The sequence below is a fragment of the Lactuca virosa genome, chromosome 9 (genome assembly GCF_052849685.1).
Source record: "Lactuca virosa cultivar CGN04683 chromosome 9, Lactuca_virosa_CGN04683_v6, whole genome shotgun sequence".
Lineage (NCBI taxonomy): Eukaryota > Viridiplantae > Streptophyta > Magnoliopsida > Asterales > Asteraceae > Lactuca > Lactuca virosa.
This window is the reverse complement of record NC_136434.1, coordinates 121437468-121456224: the sequence shown is the minus strand read 5'-3', so window position 1 is coordinate 121456224 and position 18757 is coordinate 121437468. Positions and strand designations below refer to the sequence as shown.

Sequence of the window (18757 nt, the reverse complement as noted above, 5' to 3'; positions counted from 1 at the left end):
CTTACCAAATAAGTAGTTCACCTATAAGTCTCATATACTATGAATATAAGTGTTTGTAATTCCATACAAACGAAAGTTGCTACGTATAAATCTTATTTCAATTCTATACGAGTATGTGTGTTAGGTATAATTATCTACTTAATATACAAGTAGTACCTAGGGTATAAGTAGGGGGAAACTTATACTTAACATTAATACTTGTATACGACAAAGTATAATGTTTTTAAAAAGTTGCTACCATGAGTCTGTAACCGCTGCTTGACAACAAAACCTCTAACAAAACACACTCATGATTTACCATGAGAAACAATACAGTCATGATTTACCATGAGAAACAATACACTCATGATTTGCCATGAGAAACAACACCGCGCGCTTCATCGACGCCGGAATAACAAGTAAAAGGAACGGATCGTCACTCGCTTGTCTTGGGTTGTAATTAACAACCACGAGTGGGGTCATCAACCTGTATCTTATTCATACACGACTTTCTCGCTCACACGGGATTAATGGTTACAGGTCAGAGGACTTCCACTAAGATCCCCAATCTTAGTTGATGAATGAGGTAGCTCATGTAGACTTTGACGGCTTCCTATAGCTCTAACAACAAAAACATTTTCTTGTCTAAAACCCTAAGTTACTAGACTATGCTTTTAAACAGTACTCCTAACTTCATAACATTTAGGCAGTATAACAGCTATAACTTGAAGCAAAACCAGGTTTTATCTTGACATAAAACCAACAATAACATACAGGTTTTATCTTGACATAAAACCAATAACAACATATAGCATATCAAGTTTCATCTTGACATTTTTAACCAATAATAACAACATACTTTATATATAGAACTTCCGAATACAACTTCGGAACTATATCGCACACGAAATATATATAGAATCCTAAGTATAACTCAAGATCTACATTAGTATACTACTATAACAATAACATGCTAACAACTTTACGATAGTTGTATATTTTCAGAAACGAAATAACTATATCCCGATTACTATAACTATCTACGTTGATACTAATATACTATCATATAGACATAATAATAACGTATATATAATATTTAGCATGCGTTTTCCCCCGAAATATTAGAAAGTGGGGCCGTGAAACTCACCATAGTACCGTGATCTATAGAATCTAAGCGGTCAGAGGCTCGTCGTAGTCAGGCTCGGGAAAGAAAACGGCCTTCGGAAATGAGAGAGAATGAAAGGAAAAGGTGTAGGGAATGAATGAGCTTTGATCGCTATTTATAGGCTATTCTGGGCCATTTCACGTCGTGACATACCTTGGGTCACGTCGTGAACATCCATGAGTCACCCCGTAGCTTTAACACGTGTTTTCTAGCCCCAATTAGTGTCGCTGACATGTTTCACGTCGTGAAATTAATGTCCACGTCGTGAACCATGGCGGCTAGGGTTTCTGCCACGTGTCATGTCCTTAGACAGCTGCATCTTCGGAAGGTCATAACTTTTGCATACGAACTCCGTTTTTGACGTTCTTTATATGCACGCGTAGCTAATTCTGAGTACTACGACTTTCTTTTAGACTCCAACAGCTGATTCTAAGTCTATTTTAAATTCCTCTTATTATAGAGATTTATAGTGTTTAGGATTTATCATAACTTCTTCATGTGAAGTCAGATTTAGACGTTCTCTATATTTTTGGAATCGTATGGACGTATACTTTGAACGATCCAATAAAGTATGTATGAAAGTTCATACTTGTTTTAGAATTTATCAAGAATTACATAGTAAGTTTATCACATTACTAGTTTAACAAAATCACATTACATGATTGGCATAATCACATGTGATTTGTTATTGACTTTGACGGGTGTTACACGATTCCTTAGGATGATCCTTAGGAATGAATGAACGAGGAATAGTTGATTCTTAGGGTAGATCCTTAAGAGTAAAGAAGATAATGGGGATGGGTAATTGGGTTGATTGTTTGATGTTTAAACATAATAATTATATTATTGTGGGTTGAAAACCCTATGTACTCACCAGGTTTCCCAACCTGACCCACTCCAACTTATTTCTATCACATGTGTCGATATGAAGCTACTTTACACTGAGATATTTAAAAGAGATGTAGATCACTAGTGTAAATGAATGTAAGTTCTGTTTATGCTTATGTTTTTGTATTGACGATGACATCCCAAATGTTTTGAAAATGAATAAAAATACATTTCTTCGGAAATGCTTTGATAACGTATTTATCATGTTTTTCTGGGAACAAATTCCGCAACATTTTTTATTAAAAGAGGTACTCTGATTTTTATAAAGCATAAACAAAAATCGGTCTTTTCTGGCCGTGAAAATGGGGATGTCACATCGAGCAGGCGGAAAAACTGACAAACTCCCGAATATCTGATCTCAACATGTCATGATACCGAGTCTTCTGCATCTCCCCGTCTGCGACATACTGAGGTAACAATAAGACTCTCTCTATGAACTTGGCAGTTGGAAGAACTATTGAGCTTTTGACTGATTTTTGGGATGTTATATTGTCGTTTGGTGGAGTAAAGAGTGCATGCAAGAGTTCTCTTTACTCCATGCATAAAAAAAGATGGGTTTTTGGTCATTTCTCAACTTAGGGTTTTAGATCTTGGAAGTTTGTGGCTTTATAATGGATAAAGTTGGAAATTTTATCCATTTAGACATCATGTTGATTCAGATCTGAAAGTAGAAGGCTTGGACTTATTAGATTAAGTCGAGAAAGATGCATTCTTGGACTTTTTAAGACTTAAAATTTAGATCTTGCTTGATTGGAGTGTCTTAATGGGTAAAGTTGGAAACTTTATCCAATAAGACATTGTTGAGGACCAGATCTTGAAGTTTGAGATTTTGACTTAGTGGGTTAAGTCTTTTCAATTTATGAAGAAGGCATGAACGTGGCGTGCTCTTTCCTGGCGCGAGATACTTTTTTGGGTTTTCTGAGTCAGGTCTGTTTTAGTTGAGATACCCTATTATTTTGTTGTGTAGTGGGCGCAAGGCGTGTAAAAGTTGATTTTTTGACCGGATTGACTTTTGGTCAAACTTCGGTAGGATTGAGTATCTGACTAAGGACCGGTTTCGGTTTGGCATTAGGTACCTATGTTAGTTGTTTTGTTGCTGAGATTGTCGATGAGCTTCTGATGTTTAGATTAGGTGAGCATTCTCACTGTATTACGTATATTATGTATTGTATTTGAGTTGTTGATAACTCAAGGTTGCTGATAACTCAAGGTCGCTGATAGCCCACAAGGTTGTCGATAACCTATAGGGTTGCTGATAACCCATATCTGTTATATATCTTTACCCGTGTTGCGTTATACGTGATATTTTGGGGAGCTCATTAAGCTTCTTGATTACATTTGTGGATTAAATGTTTTTTAGGTACTTATCGGTTCGTGGGAAGGCGAAGGCAGGACTGTACACACACATTAGCAGATTTATGATTCGAGATTTCGCGTTGCTTTTTTTTATAACTCTGATTTTGAATCTATGTTGTGAAACAAATATTTTGATGAAATTGGCTCTTATGAAAATGACTTTTATTTCCTTTAAAATTTGAAAAAAAAAATTATTATGGTTTTTGGGACATTACATTCCCTTTTTAGGGTTTCCAACCCTAATGATCAAAACATAGATTTAACCATAGAACTTCCATAGAAATCATGCATAAAGCTTCTAAACACATAATTAAACATTAATAACAAGATACTCTTGGCTAATCTCGCATACCAAGCTCAAACACACAAAACACCATTAAAGCCCTAAAATGCTTAAAAATGGAGAAGATGGTTACCTTATGAGCTTCTGGTGTTCAAGTCTTGCCTTAAACAACCTTGATCGCCAATAACTTATTCCTCAAGCTCGAAATCACAGGAGCTTTGCTCTAGAGGGTTTGGGTGTGCGTTTGAGAGCAAATGAGCCATAAACGATCATTTAATCTGCTCGAAACCGCGTCACGGTCTTACCTTCACTACGTCGTGGTTCGGTTAATAAACCCCCGGTCAGTCCTTCTATGTGTTGTGGTGTCCTTTTCCCCATAGCAACCTACTTTAGCCACCACGCTGCGACAAACCTCTCACCGTGCCGTGGTGGAGTTGCATTCAACAATCCCATTTCTTTTCAATGCATTTAATACCCAAACTTATATCTATCAATTCCAATTCCATTCCTCAATAACATAACACATTTTCATTACTTCTAAACATCAAATAACTACATAATATGCATCATTTAACATTCTACAAATCCAATATTACCAAAAGGACCAAAATGCCTCTTACCACAAATTATAACATTCTACAATTCTAAAGGCCCAAAAATCTTGGTTCTTACAAAACTAAAAAACAAAAACAAGCAAAACTAAAATATGTATTACAATGAGTCGATTTACAAGAAACGTAATTGTAGTCCTAAGACATAAATTTCTCGCAAAAGATCTGTATCAATGAGAAAACTATCAGTTCAAGAATTGATCTTGAATATGGCGAATATCACCATGCCCCCATGTATGTAAAAACGAATTTAAAAGAGAATATATGTTTGCTTGTGTGTATTCTATGCTTTAAAATTTTGTCACAGTACGTCAATATATATCCTTCTGATTTAGGTTATCAACCACCAATCGAAATTAACTACCGGAAAAACCGCCAAACAATTAATTCAATAATTAACAAAATTTCATAATTATAAATTAATTGAAAATTAATGTTTTAGATTGAAAATTATATATATATATATATATATATATATATATATATATATATATATACTAATAAAAGAATAGTTTTAATCTCATTTTGCCATGTGTCATTCTAATAGTACTCCATATTAATATTATGTCATATATCAATGAGATATATTAGGCAAATTACTATCACACTTAATGACGTTAAAGTTTTAAATAATTGATTTTAAACTTTTCATAGAAACATTTACTTTTTTAATTATATGTTAAATTTGAAGTTATAACTAATTTTAAAATTTTGGTATATCTGTTAATTAATAGGTTATTTAAAATTATTTATTTAAAATAATTGATTACTAATTATGAATTTTTGCTATAAAAATTAAACTAATTTTGTAACCGTGGTTCCCACGGGTTATATATATATAAACCTCATTTTAGTAGTGGAACACCACAATCCAAGCTCAAAATGTTTCACTCATTACTTTATCAATTTAATAATTTACATGTGAAAAACGTTATAAGATAAAAAAAATGGTTTTCTCTTTCTATATGGGACCAATCCCAGATGCTTATTTCTAATAACAAAGTTCCAACACAAACACAATAATATTAAAAAAAAAAAAAAGTGTAGGAAAAAAAGAAAACAAAGTTGATATGAAAGTGATTCCACCAATTTGGCCGGCCTACTTTATTTGAGCCCGCTCGAGACGACAACACATTAAAATGAAGCTTTTGTGGTCCAAAACTCAAACCTTCATGTGGAGTGTCATAGTGATCCTGTCTTTGCTTTCAGGTAAAGAACAAGTAGTAGAACACTCACATGTAAATCAAACACAAACAATTAATTAACACTTCATTTACTGACATTCAGACAGTTTTTGTTTTTTAACTTTAAATATAGTTGGCGAATAACTAAAAAGTTTTCAGTAGCTCAAGCTCCAAACAACGAATTCAAAGTCTAGTTTGAAAAGAACTTGAATTTGTTACAATCTAGTACAATACGATGAAATTGTTATATTATAAATTAAATTATATGTTTTCGTTAATCATCTAAATAACGAAATTATCAAATGTGTTCCACTCAAGAATAATAATATTTTCATACAATTCCGTGCAATAATTGAGCTTTTTGTGCTCATTAAGCTTCTAGGTGAAGCTTGGATCCTTATTAATTTCATTTGGAGTGTTAAAACTTCCATTTTGAAGTCTTTCACAACAGGAAAATGATTTACGAGGTACCAAAGTATCAATATTGTTGAAAAAATATCATTCAAGTTTAGTACACGTAAAGAATGTCATTAAATTAATGCCTTTGTACCGATAATACCATCAAAATTCATTGTTTGTTCAAAAATGACATAATGGTTATCGATTGTTGTATGTTAGAGTCAAACAGTAAAAAAAAATAAGAGAGGAGAGGAAGGGGGTGGATTAGGGATGGACATGTGACGGAACTGGTACCAACTGATATACCAACCGGTACCATTCCCAATTTTCTGAATGCCGAATTTAATCGAAAGTCAATCCCAAGTACCGTACCGAATTAACGCTATCGGTACCGGGAATGGTATCGGTTTTTAGTACTGTTACAGGTACCGATAGTACCGAATCCCAAATTTTATGATTTTGGAGTACCGAGTACCGTCCCATATTTTTAAATTTGGTCTGGTTCGGTACCGGTTCCGGCACGGTATCAGTACATTATCAGGATTTAGTACAAACTACTCATCCTTAGGGTGGATGACTTAGTGGTGTTTGATTTGGCTTCTAACCGGGTTTAAAGTTGGATTGGGTTCTCAATTTTCAATTGGTATGTTTGATTTCCCTTTAAAACCTTAGACTCGACCCAATGTGGAACTCGGTCCATTAAAAATCTACACTCAAGAAATATGTGAAGGACCGGGAACAAATGACATAATCTCTGTTTTGCCCAACTTGCTCTCGCTCTCTCGCTTTATTCAACCATCGACCATTGTATGCCCATGTTCACATTCTCGATCAAGAATCTGCTACAACACCATCGTATTCTTCCCCAACGACGAGTACTCCGTTTAGGTTTTCTTCAATCCTTATTTGCGTCTATTTGTTCATCAATTTCCTTACTCCATGTGTCGTAGATAGTCAGGGATTTGAGAATGAAAATCCACTATGTTTCTTATCTATCACTCCATGTGTAGTGTGGAATTTGATTTTATCTCAGTCAAATTGAATCATGATGCTAATCAGAGTTTTTAATCTATTTGTTCTTAGATTTTATCTATGAATTTTTGTGCTTCCGTCAATACAAATTCATCGTCGTTGGCAACGACGGCGAGTTTGGGGTCTACTGGATAACGTATGAAGATGTTGAAGTTGGATCGATAACCACTTGTCGTATTTGTTGTTAAATTTAGTAATTTACTAAATTTAACAACAAATACGACAAGTGGTTATCGATCCAACTTCAACATCTTCATACGTTATCTCAGTAGACCCCAAACCTGTCGCCATTACCAACGACGATGAACCAGAAACAACATTTTGGTGATTCTGAAGTAGAGGATCCACATCGACAGAAGCACAAAAAATTTAACAACAAATATGGTAAATGGTTATCGATATAACTTCAACATCTTCATATGTTATCTCAGTAGACCCCAAACCCGCCGCCATTGCCAACGACGATGAACCAGAAGCAATATTTTGGTGATTCTGAAGTAGAGGATCTGTATTGACGGAAGCACAAAAAATTCCCAGATAAAATCGAAGAACAAATAGATTAAAAACTCCGATTAGCAGCATGATTCAATTTGACTGAGATAAAATTGAATTCAATGTTTCTTATCTATCACTCCATGTGTAGTGTGGAATTTGATTTTATCTCAGTCAAATTGAATCATGATGCTAATCAGAGTTTTTAATCTATTTGTTCTTAGATTTTATCTATGAATTTTTGTGCTTCCGTCAATACAGATTCATCGTCGATGGCAACGACGGCGAGTTTGGGGTCTACTGGATAACGTATGAAGATGTTGAAGTTGGATCGATAACCACTTGTCGTATTTATTGTTAAATTTAGTAATTTACTAAATTTAACAACAAATACGACAAGTGGTTATCGATCCAACTTCAACATCTTCATACGTTATCTCAGTAGACCCCAAACCCGTCGCCATTACCAACGACGATGAACCAGAAACAACATTTTGGTGATTCTGAAGTAGAGGATCCACATCGACAGAAGCACACAAAATTTAACAACAAATATGGTAAATGGTTATCGATCTAACTTCAACATCTTCATATGTTATCTCAGTAGATCCCAAACCCGCCGCCATTGCCAACGACGATGAACCAAAAGCAATATTTTGGTGATTCTTAAGTAGAGGATCTGTATTGACGGAAGCACAAAAAATTCCCAGATAAAATCGAAGAACAAATAGATTAAAAACTCCGATTAGCAGCATGATTCAATTTGACTGAGATAAAATTGAATTCCACACTACACATGGAGTGACAAATTAGAAACATAGTGAATTTCCATTATCAAATTACAATCAATTGCTCATCCTTGATTATCTACCACATATGGATTAAGGAAATTGATGAACAAATAGACGCAAATAGTGATTAAAGAAAACCTGAACGGAGTACTCGTCATTGGGGAAAAAGACGATGATGTTGTGGCAGATTCTTGATCAAGAGTGTGAATAGAGGCATACAACGGTCGGCGGTTGAATAGAGCGAGAGAGCGAGAGCAAATCGGGCAAAACGGAGATTATGGCCTTTTTTCCCAGTCCTTCACATATTTCTTGAGGACCGAATCAATAGATTTTTAATGGACCGAGTCCCACATTGGACCAAATCCAAGGTTTTAGAAAGGAAATCAAACATGTTGATTGAAAATTGAGGACCCAATCCAACTTTGGACCCGGTTAGAAGCCAAATCAAACACCCCTAACTTATTCAACAACTATCAAACGATTCCTTAGGAAGATAACAAAATATCAAAACGCTTTAGGGTTTGGGGTAATTTGCATGATTGGTCATTAATTTTTTTTAACTCAGATCATCGTTATAATTTGATTTTGTTTCGGATTTAATCACTACTAGATATGAATTGACATTTATACCCTTCCTTATTATGCTCTCAAAAATATAAACTAGATCATTTTACGTGCACTTTGTCCCTTCAAGTACTATATTCTTTTCTATATCCAAAAAAATGACATTATAAGTATAATCTAGGGGGTAAAATGTAAACTGTTGATATGAAACCAAGAATATGATAATTACAGAGAAGCCCCTGATTAGTTCACATGTTTCAATGCAATCCTTTCCAGTGCTTAGCTGCTGTCAAAGAAGATCTCCTCTGGCCTTTCTGCCGCTGAGGATGTTATCGTCGTCTTCATCAAACCCTAACCCTAGCTCTAACTCACTCTACGCCACCATGAACCCTAATCCCGATTCTTCATCACCATCATCTTCGATGAAAAACCCTAATCTTGTTCCACTATTTACTAGTCCACGGATCCCTCACATCAATTGTAAAGGTTTATCTCAAGGCGTTACAATCTCCAATGGCTTTTCTTCCTCTTCTTCCTCCGTCGCGGCCAATCCAGCTTCCGTTTCCGGAATCGATGAATCAGGAGACGCGGAGGAGCTTCAACTTGTGGTGGTGTCCTTTTACAAGTTTGCTGATTTTCCTGACCATGCCGATCTCCGTAAACCCTTGAAAGACCTATGCGAAAATCTGGTAAATGCTCACCGTATATTGTTGTTGAATCTAGTCCAATTGCTATGTAATTTATTGAATGTGAATGATTCCATGCCTATTTCCATTACAACCTTTTCGATCCATGTCACCGATACCCTCACCAAACTTATACCTTTCAGTACATTTCAGGTGGTATCATTCTCGCTCCAGAGGGAATCAATGGCAGCATATGTGGCATCCGGAAATCAGTTGAAAAAGTTCTTGAGTTCATTCAGTCTGATAATCGCTTAAAAGGTCTTCGACAAATAGAGTCTCCTGTAAGTCCTGAAGAAGAAGCTATCCACCATGGACACACAAGCAGTTCTCCACTAGCTGCAGGAGAAGATGCGCCATTCAGATGGGATCATGTGAGAGTAAAGCTCAAAAAAGAGGTAATTACTAATTACTATTACTAATCACACTAACAAGATCAGCGAATCATGTGTTTGATGATGATTTTAGTAAGCTAAGCTATTCCTTAATCTTTTTACAGATCGTTTCTCTTGGAATGCCATCAGTATCACCTACTGAAAAAGTTGGGAAGTATGTCACCCCAAATGAATGGAATTCATTGATCACTGATCCAGATACAGTAAGTCTATCTTCTTATTTTTTTTTTTTTCATCTTGAAGCTTATTCAATTGGGGTAATAATGTAAATAATGCAATATTAGGTTGTCATTGATGTGCGAAATGACTATGAAACAAGAATTGGCAAATTTAAAGGAGCAGTAGATCCACGCACCATAGCTTTCAGGGAATTCCCATCTTGGGTGGATGATGAATTCCAACTTTCATCATCAGAATCCCAAGTGGAAGGACAAAAATGTCCACCACCACGTGTTGCAATGTATTGTACAGGTGGCATTCGATGTGAAAAAGCTTCAAGTTTCTTATTAAACAAAGGTTTTAAAGAGGTGTATCATTTAGAAGGTGGGATACTGAAATACTTAGAGGAAATCCCAAAAACAGAGTCTTTATGGGAAGGGGAGTGTTTTGTGTTTGACAAAAGAGTGTCTGTAAAACATGAATTGGTGCCTGGAAACTTCAAGCTTTGTTATGGCTGCAAGAAACCGGTGAGTGATGCTGACATGGAATCTCCAGAATGGGAATACGGGGTTACGTGTCCGTATTGTTATGCTTCAAAATCCGAGGAAGAAAAAGAGAGGGCAAGAGCACGACAAAGGCAATTTGAAACATGGGGTGTGATTGGTGGGCCTGATAAAGGTCGTAAGCCAGTAAAAGTAAAAACAACAAATACTGTCAGACTGGATTAGACTGGACTGAACAGGACCCAGGACAGGACAAGAATGGGCTATTTTGTAATGATGATGAGAATGAGGAGGGGATTTTGCGACTATTACAAAGATAAGAGATTAAGAACAATTGACACTAGTTAGTGTCACAAGCCTACATGTTTTTTGTGACAATGATGCTCTCTTTAGTGTTGTGAACTTGCTACTATTTGTTGATGTTGAAACCATTTTCATAATTGAAGTTAGGTTTTTGCCATTATTATAAAGTGAAATAAGTGTTTCGCAATTACAAAATAGCTTTTTAACACTGCTTTACTTGAGTATCTGGAAAGTTATTCATAGATGACTTTTTAAAAAATGACTTATGGCTTTTGACATGAAAGGACAATAATGCACTCTCAATCAAACACTCTCCTCTTGAGAAGTTGAGATATTATCAGTTTTTACCAAAAAACTTAACGAAATGTTTATTAGTTAGTTTTTGCTGCTGTATATACTAATAGAAATTTTCTTCTTTTTCTAAAAACTCTGTTTTGCTAATGTATAATATAATAAACATATTTACCAAAAAATATTTTTAGTTTTCAAAAGTCGATCCCAGGCACCCTATATAGTATGTATTTTTTGTGTGTGTTTTGTATTGAGAAGTGATACAACAATTTTAAAACATTGATCAAATTCAATGAACATTGTTATTGATTAGAGGTGCACAATTCAACCCTTTTATTTTCGGATGTGAAGCGATTTTGAAACTGAATCAAATTTTGGTCAATAAAAATCAAATCAGGTTTTTGCCAAACTGAATCGGATCCAAACCAGTTTCAAAACAAAAATATTTGAAAAGTAGGAACCGGATTATATAAACTAGTTTTTTAAAAACCGATTTTTTTTATATTTTTTAATTTTAAAAATTACAAAAATATAAATTGCAATACATCTATAAGTCCAAAAATATAAAGCAAAGCATATAAAAAAGAAATAGGCAAGTATTTCTAGATCCTTTGCGTGTTCAAAACATATTTTTCTACTTTTATTGTTTAGAAAAGTAAGTCTTGCTCATCCAAGACAATACAAGTGCTTAGATTAAAAAATAATTGAGCACCGATTTCTAACTTAAACCGACTCAGTTTCAAAACCGATATTGATTCTCAACTTTTTTTTTTTTTTTTTTTCATTATTAATTGGGCCTAAATTTCTTATATGTATGCTAAATTAAGAGTATAAGATAAACAATTATATTACTCATAAAAGATTTGGGCCTAAGGCAAACCCAATAGGCGGATCACGTGGCACCAACAACCAATCTCACGTGCAAATCGTTTAACCTTTCCACCGCCAACAACGGCCAAAACCCTAACCACCAAATTTACAAAATTACATGCGGCTATCTATCCTCTCATTACCAACCTCTTGCACGTGTATCGTCCAAAAGGCTCTCGAACTTCAAGGATCCTCTCCTCCTTCTCCATCGTCTGATCAACTCACCGGTGTAGATCAACGTCCAGTTTCTCTTCCCCTCTCCATACTACCAAACACTCGCCGGGCCATTCTCCATTTTGTTAATGAAGCGATATGCAATGGAGAAGGAGCTAATTGAACTGTTCGATTCGGCGAAAAAAGCAGCGGACGCCGCGGCTGTTGGAGGCGGAGGCGCGGAATCTTCGCCGGAGGAAGATCGATGTCTTGACGCTTTGAAAGTGCTTAAGAAATTTCCTGTTAACTATCAAATCCTTGTTTCTACTCAGGTACGTTTAGTTTTTTATATGAATTATGATTATGTTTTAGGATTAGGTTTTCTTCAGATTGTGAATGGAGATAATGTAAACCATATGAACAAAAGTATATATATGAAAAGTTGATGCTTTGGATTTGTGATTTCATTGCAATGTCACGTACATGCTATCGTATTGAAACAAAATGTCATATGAGAAAGAACGAATTAAACAAGTAAGTCCTTGTGAACAAACCAGTTTTCGATTTAGAGGTCAGAAGTAAAAATCTCGATTCGGATTTACCTCAATTTCAATTAGATTTTAGGAACACTTAGAGTAAATTGCAAATTTGGTCCTATGCTTTACACAGAATTTCAAAATCTGTCAAAAATTTGAAACTGTTCCATTGTCATCCTTAGTTTGTATTTCGTTTAGTACAAATCTTTTAAGTCATTCTATATGTAATAAGGGTCATATCTGCAACAAAATGCAAATATAAGGACAAAACTGAGACGATCTAAAAATTTGGGCAGAATTTGTGATTTTTGGTTATGCACAAGGATCAAGTTTGTACTTTACTCGAAAACTTATGTTACTTAATTTGAAATTAGCCTGCGTTCTTTTGTTTTCGCCCAATTCTGATTAGAAAAGTAGGTAATATGGAATGGATTTGGATTTACCCACTTTTGTGTTCGTAGTTAGATTATTTTACATTTTTGGTCCCTATATTGCTGATTTAAAAAAAAAAAAATTGGTAAAAAAAAGTTTTCTTGTGCAAGTTTGGCCTTTATCCGTGGCTTTTTTATTGTTTTTCAACTATATTCCAAGTAAAGTAAGTATAATTATGGGACCAATATTGCAAAAATCAGCTATATGATGTAACCAAAAATAATCATATTATTTGGAATAAGGACTAAAAGTGTTACAAGAACCTCAAACAGGGACGAAAATTGCAAGAAAACTTTTTGGGACTAAAATTCCATAAAAACAAAACTTAAGGACCAAAAATGTAATATACTCTAATATTTACAAAAATGTGACTATTTCAGGTAGGGAAACGTCTTCGTCAATTAACAAAACACCCAAGAAAAAAGATCCAATCACTCGCGTCTGAACTAGTCGAGACCTGGAAAGGCATAATAGTTAAAGAAACATTAAAAAACAACTCAGAGACCAAAGAATCTCCAAAATCAGAACATGGGTCGAAAATGTCCGAAAAGAAAACTCAAAGGACCAATTCTGTCAAACTTCCAAAGACGGAGGATGCGAAGGTCGAAAAAAACTTAAACAAAACGAACAATTCCGGTCCCCCAAAGATGAATTCTCTCGTCTACTGCAAAGATCCCATACGCGATAAAATCCGTGAACTTTTAGCCGAAGCATTATGCAAAGTTTCCACGGAAGCGGATGAGGATTCAAAGGATGAAATCAACGGTTGTGATCCATATCGGGTGGCTGTATTGGTTGAGTCAGCAATGTTTGAAAAATGGGGGAAATCAAACGGGTCCCACAAGTTTAAATACCGATCGATAATGTTTAATGTGAAAGATCCGAAAAATCCGGATTTCAGAAGGAAAATATTGTTGGGACATGTGAAGCCGGAGAGAATTTTGGAGTTGACACCCGAAGAAATGGCGAGTACAGAAAGACAAATGGAGAATGTGAAGATAAAAGAAAAGGCGATGTTTGACTGTGAACGTGGGGGCCCACCGAAGGCGACTACAGATCAGTTTAGGTGTGGAAGATGTGGGAAACGGAAGTGTACGTATTATCAGTTGCAGACACGAAGTGCGGATGAGCCGATGACGACTTTTGTCACGTGTGTGAATTGTGATAATCATTGGAAGTTTTGTTGAGGGGTGGAAGTTGTCATTTATGTTTTTTTAGGGTTGATGTGTTATTTTTTTTCAATTCGCGGTAGTTGTAGGTAGTTTTTGCGCAATAGGCTATGTATTTTCATTTTCTTCCATGGATGTCAATCTGAGTCTCAGTCCAATAAATATCAGTATATTTTCTTTTTCTTCGATTGATGTCAATCTCGGTCCATTAAATATTAGTATAATTTGTCATGTTAAGTCATGTATTGCGTAACAAATGGTGCCTTATGATGTTGAGTTTTGTAATATGTGTTGGACTGCTGTTACTATTGTTTATTATGAGATTTTGCAATGGGTCATGCTCCATCGACCTTGTCCGTATGTATATTTTTTATCGAAGTAAAAAGCCTATGTTATATTAGGTCTATATATAGACCTTAATGTAAGTGTAAACATCATGTCATGAAATTAATAGAAATTGTGGACCTAGCATGATTATTTTGATTGTGTGAACCACATATATTCTTGTTTTAAAGTTGTACGATATTATAGTATGTGTGCACTCTTAATTCTAGTAGACGACCTTGTTTTTGCAATTCCACAATAATAGCTTTTATTTTTTATTTTTTATTTTTAATTTGTGGTACATATGTAAGGCTGAAGGGTATCCTCATACGTGATTTGTGAGTAAGATGATGTCATGTCATTATTTAACCATTCCACAACCAATCTATTACGTTGTAGAAATGGTGCTCACTAGTGGAGAGGTAGTGAAGAGACAAAAAGAAGAGAGAATGTGAGGGAAAGAAAAAAGAACCAATCAAATTAGTCGTCTTCATTTGTCTTCGATACCACGTCACAACCAAGCCATTAGACTCAGGGGCGGTGCTCACGCATGGGTTGGTTAGCCACGTAGGATGTCACGTGTCCTTTAGTCCACCATACCGGACAACCTAACTGTGAAATTTGAGTGGAAGACATCTCTATCAGTTCGTAAACTACAATAAATAATTGCTTGTCTTGTAACTGTTTGTTGGTTCATTCAAACTCATTCAACCCAAAGTACGCATCTCCATATCTTAATAAATGGATTATTCTTGCCACGTGATTTATTCTCAAACTTAAAATTTTACAAAGTGAAATACCGATTTTGCCCGTTAATGAAAAATCAATTAACAGATCATATTTATCTTAATAAATGAATCATTTTTGCCACGTGACTTCTTCTCAAGTAGTGACGGAGCTTGAAGTGTAGATTTGGGGGGGCCAAAAATAAAATATGTATAAAAATTGAAGAATAAGAGGGGCCAAAGTCAAAATTTATAGTTTTAGGCTCAATATGTAAAATTTTTAATAGTTAAAGGTTAGTTATGAAAAAAAAAAACAGGAGTGGGGGGTGCACAATCCCTCCTGGCCCTACATAAACTTCGTCCCCATTCTCAAGTTTAAATTTTACAAAGTAAACTACCGATTTTGCTCTTTAATAAAAAATCAATTAACCGGTCATATTTTTAAGGGAAATTGAGTAATCTAACTACTTTTTAATGTTTTAATAATAATAACTTTTTTTTGCAAAATGATCACTCGGTCCGAAATGGGTCATTCCGAACCCAATTTTGTATTCGGTGCATTTATGGGTAATGAATCTGACCCGAAAATATGGTCCCCCCTATATATACCATTTAACTCGTTTCAGATTTCATTTCAAACTCTCTCATTTTGGATTACCAGCATTCCAGACACCACCAAAACTGAAAATATCTTTCGATAGCGGTGATGAGATGCATTTTTTATATGTAAGTTTCCATTATGTTAATAATTATATGTCTTTGTTTAGATTATATGTTAAAACATGTATAATTTATGCATTTATATAGGTATTATTAATTTTCCTTTGAGTTTTATTGGTTTAAAGACAATTATAAGATTATATATAGGAATATATGTATGCTACATCAAAAATTTTCACAAAAAAACTTCATTTTCACTAGTACGGAACACGTCCGGAATCCGAAAAACATGTCCGGAATAATAACAACCCCTCCGGAATACGATGAAAATTCCGGAATTTGTTCCGGAATTTAGGCCCAAAATTATGTTTCGGAAATGTGTATTCAGTAATGTCCTACAGAACATACATACACAAACGGCTAACTAATTATTCTTTTGATTGTATTACAGCAGAACATACAAAGCGGTTGTTACTACAACCTGCAGACTTGAACTTGGGCGTGAAATCATGGTTAGTTTAAATAACCGACCAGTTTGTCGAGTCTTGTTTAGGAAATCATTTTTTGGTGATTACGTGAACATGCAGATGAGTATAGAATGTCACCCTTTACTCTCTCACTATCTTATGTGCAAGGAATTTACTACTTTTGATCCAGTTGACCTACAAGAGCTTCTATTTCCATTTGGTGACTATCGGGTTTGCTTTGTCAGGAAGGCACTCTGCTTGATCACCGTCTTGCGGTTTGGGGATTATTTCCACCCCTGTTCTGATTTTGGAGAGTTCAGATAACGTGTGTTCCCATTTGTGCCACTTTCACGTTCGGTGAAAGTGGCTGACCTTACCCACGTCTTCAATAACTTACTTCATCAATTAAGTGATGCAAACGCGGTGAGAGTCTCGTTGTTGTTTATGCAAGAGCAATGATTTTTTGGGAAATACCTTCAGCAACCGATTACTAATGAACGTATAACACTTGTCTCTAATTTAAACAAGTTTAACAGGTATACAATTTTTTACACACATCATATCAATTCATATATATACTTATTAAGTGTAATTGTTAACATAGGTACCCATGTGTTAGAGTGATATGGGATTTCACTTACAAACATTTACGTACTGTATTTGACAAGATTGAGGAGCATTTGAACCCCAATACGCCAAGAATCGGTAGTAGACACATATATGCTCTGCATGGATTTGTATATGCATTTAAGGTATGTCCACTGTTTTCAAAATGTTTTTAAGCAACAAGTATTCTAACTTTCTTAAGTTGGTTACTTGTTTAACATCTTAATTTTGTAGATTTGGATCACGGAGACATTTCCCAACAGTAGTATAGTTGGTTCCCCTATACCGGATGTTGGTTACTTTTTTGAACCTGGTCGAAAGATAGTAGGTTACAAATGGATCTTCAAGAAGAAGACCGACATGGATGGAAATGTGCATACGTTCAAAGCTCGACTGGTTGTGAAGGGCTTAACTCAAACCTTCAGGGTTGACTATGATGAGACCTTCTCACCAGTAGCTAAGATCAAGTCAATCACAATTATGCTTGCCATAGCTGCCTTTTATGATTACGAGGTATGGCAAATGGATGTTAAAGCTGCTTTCCTAAATGGGAAGTTAATTGAGGATGTCTATATGAGTCAACCAGAAGGTTTTGTACATTCCAAGTATCCTGATAGAGTGTGTAATCTTGAGAAATCCATTTATGGATTGAAAAAAGCATTTCGCAGTTAGAATCTTTGCTTCAATGAGAAGGTCAAAGAGTTTGGATTCTCTAGGAGTGAGGATAAGTCATGTGTGTATGTCAAAGCTACCATGAGTACAGTAACTTTCCTAGTATATTATGTTGATGACATAATCCTTATAGGAAACGACATCCCGACCTTAAAAGAAGTGAAATATTAGCTTGGGAAGTGTTTCGCTATGAAAGATCTAGAGGAAGCGGCCTATATTATTGGGATAAGCATTTTGAGGGATAGAAAGAAATGTATCATTGGTCTTAGCCAGAGTACATACTGTAACGCCCGTAGATCCGGGCTAGTCAATTTAAGGACAATGAGCGTCAAAAATGACTTTTTGATAGAAGATTATTTAGAATGAATAATCTTAACTAAGTTGTAGTGGTCGTGACAAGGATTCCGAAAATATAAAGAATGCCGAAATCCGAGTTATAACGAAGAAGTTATGACCTGTCGAAGTTTCGCGACAGAACCGGCACTACACAGCGCGACGTAAATAGTGAATTTACGATAAAGCGATATTTGGCCTTAGTGATCTAAACGAAAGTCGTAGAATACGTTAAACCGAGAGCGTGCATAAAAAGAACGGCTAAATTTGACTTCATATGAGGAAGTTATGATTTTTCGAAGTTCCGACTTAGCGGTATGCAGCCCAAAGTTCGAATATGAGATCGAGTGGTTTCTAGCCGAAATAATCTAAACGAGAATCGAAGATCTCGTCGATAGTAGCCCAACGGTAAAAAGACAGACGAAAACGGACGTCAGATGAAGGAGTTGTGAATTCCTAACGGAGTTTTCCTGTCCCGGCCTACTAAAATAATATAATAAAAGTTAAAGTCAAAATTAGCTGACAGAGTCTAAACGAGAGTTGTATAGCATAATCTCACCTACGCATGGAAATAAAGAACGTCGAAAAAGGAGCTCTTATGCGAAAGATATGAATTTCTGAAGTTCGGGGCACGAACCCCAACCCTGTGTCAGGGTTCACGACGTGGACAGAGGGTTCACGATGTGAACTCAATGATTTGACCTTTCAGAGCCTGACAGAGTCACATCGCGA

The 18757-nt window shown here is 35.4% G+C and overlaps 2 protein-coding genes across 2 annotated transcripts; both read left to right on the top strand.

Annotated features, from left to right (window-relative positions):
- Positions 1–8962: 8962 nt before the first annotated feature.
- On the top strand, positions 8963–10944 carry LOC145140957 (Rhodanese/Cell cycle control phosphatase superfamily protein). The gene is made up of 4 exons (XM_079074328.1): positions 8963–9433; positions 9574–9825; positions 9927–10025; positions 10107–10944. The coding sequence occupies exons 1-4, from the start codon at positions 8963–8965 to the stop codon at positions 10707–10709; spliced, it is 1425 nt and encodes a 474-aa protein (XP_078930454.1). The 3' UTR covers positions 10710–10944.
- Positions 10945–12036: 1092 nt separating this feature from the next.
- On the top strand, positions 12037–14420 carry LOC145135671 (transcription elongation factor TFIIS-like). The gene is made up of 2 exons (XM_079069923.1): positions 12037–12433; positions 13450–14420. Exons 1-2 carry the CDS (start codon positions 12251–12253, stop codon positions 14254–14256), a joined length of 990 nt encoding a protein of 329 aa, XP_078926049.1. The 5' UTR covers positions 12037–12250; the 3' UTR covers positions 14257–14420.
- The last annotated feature ends 4337 nt before the right edge of the window (positions 14421–18757 follow it).

Bases quoted from the DNA above. Each gene is read 5' to 3' on its own strand.
- LOC145135671 (XM_079069923.1), top strand. From the start codon at position 12,251: ATGAAGCGATATGCAATGGAGAAGGAGCTAATTGAACTGTTCGATTCG. The intron at 12,434-13,449 runs GTACGTTTAGTT...TGACTATTTCAG, and splicing joins AAATCCTTGTTTCTACTCAG to GTAGGGAAACGTCTTCGTCA.
- LOC145140957 (XM_079074328.1), top strand. From the start codon at position 8,963: ATGATAATTACAGAGAAGCCCCTGATTAGTTCACATGTTTCAATGCAA. The intron at 9,826-9,926 runs GTAATTACTAAT...ATCTTTTTACAG, and splicing joins GAGTAAAGCTCAAAAAAGAG to ATCGTTTCTCTTGGAATGCC. The intron at 10,026-10,106 runs GTAAGTCTATCT...ATGCAATATTAG, and splicing joins TGATCACTGATCCAGATACA to GTTGTCATTGATGTGCGAAA.